We start from the raw sequence: 5,547 nt of genomic DNA on the forward strand, positions 1-5,547 counted from the left end.
CCTCGCAAATATCTCCCTTCCCCTCTAATACTACTGCCTTCACTCCCCCTCCTCCTCCTTCCTCTACCACTCAGCACCCACTTCATCTCCCTCCATTCCCCTCCTCACAGCCTATTCTGACGTCAGATGATTGGCAGGCTTCTGAGGTGAAAATGTAATCGTTGCAAGCCTTGGCTGACTCTATCCACAGTTTGCTATGACTTGCGCTGAGTGGGCCATATAGATTAGATTTATTCATCCGCAGAGCCCGCATCACAATAGACTAGACCAGGATTAAGCTCCGCCCATCAAGCCTTTAGCTACTTGAAGCTCGACGCCAGCCTACATTGTTTAATATCAGTAACTGAACGAAATTAGCATCTATCAAAGCTGCCAGAACGAGGTCGGCTCTCATTGGTTGAACGCGGTGTCTACTTTCCGCTCTGCAATCAATAACACATGGGGAGAGAGCTGAAATAAGCAAAAGAGCGTTAGTTATCAGTTGTTATAGACGTATGTGTTTGGACTCTTCTGAAAAAAAGAGAAGAAAAACCCAAAAGGTTTTTTAACAATTTTTTGCTTAAGAACGTTTCGGATAAATCAGACACCATTGAAAGGCTACACAGTCTCGGACATTTTATTAACTATAATATGGAGACCGATCTATCGAAGTCTTCTTTAGCCCCGGGGTCAGGCCCGCAAAGCCTAGGCCAGCAAAGCAATCCGGGTGCTAATGGACAAGGGAACCAAGGCGCTTCTCAGTCGCAGAAGAACAACCAGGATCGGGTTAAAAGACCTATGAATGCTTTCATGGTCTGGTCCCGTGGACAGAGGCGGAAAATGGCACAGGAAAATCCTAAAATGCACAATTCGGAGATTAGTAAACGACTTGGCGCCGAATGGAAACTATTATCCGAATCTGAGAAGCGACCCTTTATCGACGAAGCTAAACGCCTACGTGCGATCCACATGAAAGAACACCCTGATTACAAATACAGACCCCGGCGAAAGACGAAGACTCTTATGAAAAAAGATAAATACGCGATACCAGGAATGCCACCAGGGGCTCCAGTTCAACAGGTAGGCCGAGAGATGTACCAGATGAACGGGTACATGCCGAACGGCTATCCTATGATGCCCCCTGATCCGAACGCTTACCATCAACACATGTCGAACCCAATGTTGGGCGGACAATATGGATATAACATTCCAACTCAACCCATGTCAACACAGATGACCACCGGTTCATATATGAACGGCAGCTCCAGCTACACCATGACAATGGCCCCATACTCAATGTCCCCATCTCAGGTGCCTCAAATAAAGCGGGAACCTAACCCAACGGGCCAACCATCTCCGGCGAATCGCTGTCCAACGGGAGATTTGCGGGAGATGATAAGCATGTATTTACCTGGGGATAATACACCTGACCACACGGTACAGAGCAGATTACAAATGCAAACACAGTATGCTCATGCGACAACGACTGAGGGAGGAGTAAATAACACGGTCCCCCTTACACACATGTAGGACAAAGACACTCGCTCCAGGACCTATCACAAGGTATGGAATTCACACTATGTACAGCCCCACCCCCCTCTATACACACAAACACACTCTTGGGGTAGGCCCTAAATGAACTTTTTTTTTTTTTTGGATCGTTATTTTCATTTGAGATCCACCAAATACCGTTTTTCTCTTGTGCATGAAGTACGAGAGCGCGTGAGAAACAAAAATGGTTAACAAGAATTAACCCACACAAATAACTAAAAGAATTTTAGGAAATCTTTACTGTATATGTATATATATTATATATATTATATATATGTATATATATCATATATATATATATATATATCAAGCTTGTATGGGATATATGGGGTTGTGTGGCAAAAATCACGAATTGACATAGAAGGCTGGAGTTGAATTTAACAAAAAATATAAAACAAAAACTGTGCGAGAAAGGTTGAAAGAAATATCGAGAGAGAGAAAGAGAGAGATATGAAGACGATGGTGACGAGAAAAATTGATAACAACACGCAAAACAGAAAATTAGCAAACTAAAAGGAGAGAGAGAGAAAGAAAAAAAAAAAACGGCACTCCGAAATGACTTTACGAAAAAACATCAACAACCACACCAACAACATCAAATAATACTTATGATAACAGTAAGAATGTTAAACGCAAACATAACAAAAACAAAACTATTAAAAAAAAAATAATAAGCAGGAACGATTATCTCTGAAAATGGACAGTACGAACTCAAAAACAAAAAACAAACAAAATTATTAAAGGATGTATGTATGATTTTTATTTTTGATTTATTTCATTACTTTTTTTTTTTTTTCAAATCTATCATCGTGAGTTCATTTCCCATCCCTGGCAGTGTATCTTTTTTTTTTTTTTTGTTAATACTAATTTTAAAATTAATTCGTGAGAATTATTTATTTCTTATTTATTGTTATTATTTTGGTATTCATTGCAAAAGCAAGATCAAGATAAAAGAAAAAAAAAAGTACGGGAGAAGAGAAAATGATAAGGATGAAACAAGCACCTTAAAAATTCAACAAATCGTAACTTAATGCTAAGAAGCAAAACTATCTCTCCTACAAATATTTATACATACATACAATACCAAACATGTATAATGTACGTATGTATAATATAAAACTAATATTGCCGCGACCAATAACAGTTTCAAACTTCACACACACACACAATGAACAGGCCTATGACCCACTGCTGATCTCATCAAACTGTTTGGGCAATAATGTTAATTACAGTTGGTGAGATTAATATATCTAAATCTTCCCGCTCCCTCATATTTTCCTGCGTCTAAACACAAATATATAAGCATATATAAACATTTATGTAGATACATATATATATGTACATGTATTAACGTGGATTATATATATATATATGTAAAAATACTTTATTTTTTGCTGTTCTAACAAGCAATTAATAATTTCATGTTAATGCATATTTTTTCGTTAATATGATCATCATAAATATGTTTTCTTACGGATAGATTCTTTTCACACACATATCAGTCCCATATCATCACATGCAATAGTGATCGGGTGCATCGAATTCGTTAATATACTTCTATATACCTCTACATATTTTCGGTCTTCATTCAAACCAAATTAATAATAATCAAAATTTTATATTCAGATTGATAAATGACGATAATCTTCCCCTATAGCAAAACAAACTGAAACACACACACACACACTATACATGTATATAGATGTTTGATGCATATAGCTATCTGTATACTCAGGTAAACCTATTGATATACACATATATAGTAGCATGTATAAATTATATTACATATGTATATAAAGATGTTTATATCTACCTCTTTACATTAATATACACTGTCTATATACATGTTTATATGCAGGCTCTATATAATATATACACACACACACACACATGCATATACATACATATGTTAACTCTTTTCTCCCAAATATATATAAATATATATAAGCCCTTTTCTCCAAAATCTCCTACGTTTATTTTTCTTTTATCTTCATTTTGGTTTTTAAGAACCCTATTTATGGATGTTTATAGAGTAATAATGAAAAAAAAAGTCGTTCTTAGTTGGTCTTAATTTGGTATACACCTAATTGTAAACACACACACACTCTTAATTGTTTCTTTCCTTCAAGGCTTAAGCTAAGTGGAACTCGAGTATATTTGGATACGTTGTATTAATCACACACACACTCTCCGCTTTTAACAAATGTAGCATATTGGATACTTCGTCCATGGGCGCACACACAATACCTACCTACCTATCTATGTCTATCTATCTATCTATCTATATCATATATACATATGAAGTGGTAGCACAGACTTATAAAAAATCTTTTTTATTTTTAAATTTTTCTTTTTTTTTAGTGGGTTGGAGGCCACATTCGTATTTTAGATCCGGCTGCTTAGTTTGTGCGATCCCACCTGCCTGCTTGCATAAAATCAGTTGAAAGCAAAGTAGCCGACTACTACAATACCTACCTACCTAACGTAGTCTATCTCTCTCTCACACACACACTCACACACTCTTCTGTCGACCGTTTTAGAGCTATATAACACTACCTACCTGTCTCTTTCTTTCTTCCTTCCCCGCTCTTTCTAATACTACTTCTTCTATCATCACTACTACAGCTACCTATCACACACATTATCCAGGCAAAAATAACGGAAGTCCTACCAACCTATTTAGAATGTTGCCTCGCTTACCTATCTTCCTTTTTTTTTTCTTTCTTTCCTTCTAGCGTTATTACTATTCAGCATGTACCTTAGCTACGCACATAACTACCTATTCTAACTACTTGTTTTGCCTGCTTACCTGCCAGCCAGCCAGCCACTCAGCTAGTGTGTGTGTGTATATATATACATGTGTGTGTGTCTCTCAATCGAATATTCTGTCATATGTAAAATGGTAGCGAAGAATTAAGAGCGCAAGCATACTGAAGTTTTATTTTGGCCAGGAACATCAAAAATTCTCTCTCTATATATATCAAAGTTAGTGTTGTTCGACTATACACTGTTTAAATTCTTAAACTAAATGATTTTAAATGAATTTTAAGACACAAAAGAACGTCAGTTTAAACAGATAATGCCAAAATGAAAACAAATCAAAAACGGAAAAAATAACCGGATAAACTAAAATGCAATATATAAGAGTGTAAACTTATAAATCACCATTACTATTAATTTTTAATTAATGGTAATAGTAATAATTAATATTATTACGATCCAGTGAATGGCTTGAGTTCTAACATTGCGCCAATGTTGGAAGCAATTATCAAATGCAATTATATATTTCATCATAAGTTAAGGTACGGATACTGGGACAAGAAAAACAAAAAGTAAAGGAACCTTGGTGAGAGCAATTTGCAATTTTGTGAAGAAAGCAAGTAGGCAAAATTTATAATGTGGAGTGTGAGTTAAAGCAAGTAGGACTTTCTCTTCCTCACTCTCTCTCTCTCTCAACTCGAAATCCAAAGTCGCACATAAACTCCGATCGTAATGAACCGACTTGGTCACTGTACGAACTGAAATGAATTGGAGGAAAAAAAAAAAAACAAAACAAAACAAAACAAAACAAAACATTTACCAACAAATGTATGAATTGTGAACCCTGATGAAAGAAAATGATCTCCTGTCAAACAAATAAACCAGCAGTATATATATGTATATGTATATATATATATATATATATATATATATATGAAATGTATATATGTAGCCATTTAAAACAAGACTCGAAAAGGCAAAATGTAACAAAAGAACGAAATGAAAAAGAAAAAAAACAATTAAAAAGCACAACTGAGAAAACGCCACCTTGTCTCAAACGAGTGTTAAACATTATGGATTGGTGTTGTCTATTTAAAACTAGACAATTTTCTTTTTTTTTTTTAATACAACAGAAATAAAAAAAACCTTGTCTCAAGTAAATCACAAAAATCGCTTCCATATTATTATTATTATTATTATTTTTATTGATATTATTATTATTATTACAGATATCACAGTTTAAAAGTAAATGAAACA

The 5,547-nt window shown here is 35.1% G+C and overlaps 1 protein-coding gene across 1 annotated transcript; it reads left to right on the forward strand.

Annotated features, from left to right (window-relative positions):
- The first annotated feature begins 219 nt into the window (after nucleotides 1–219).
- Nucleotides 220–2,237, forward strand: LOC115229657 (transcription factor Sox-2-like). Its single transcript, XM_029799978.2, has one exon. The coding sequence runs from the start codon at nucleotides 631–633 to the stop codon at nucleotides 1,507–1,509; it is 879 nt and encodes a 292-aa protein (XP_029655838.1). The 5' UTR covers nucleotides 220–630; the 3' UTR covers nucleotides 1,510–2,237.
- The last annotated feature ends 3,310 nt before the right edge of the window (nucleotides 2,238–5,547 follow it).

Source organism: Octopus sinensis, unplaced genomic scaffold, assembly GCF_006345805.1.
Source record: "Octopus sinensis unplaced genomic scaffold, ASM634580v1 Contig13441, whole genome shotgun sequence".
Taxonomy (NCBI): domain Eukaryota; kingdom Metazoa; phylum Mollusca; class Cephalopoda; order Octopoda; family Octopodidae; genus Octopus; species Octopus sinensis.

What these genes read in the sequence shown, in the direction of transcription:
- LOC115229657 (XM_029799978.2), top strand. Translation starts at nt 631, where the DNA reads ATGGAGACCGATCTATCGAAGTCTTCTTTAGCCCCGGGGTCAGGCCCG.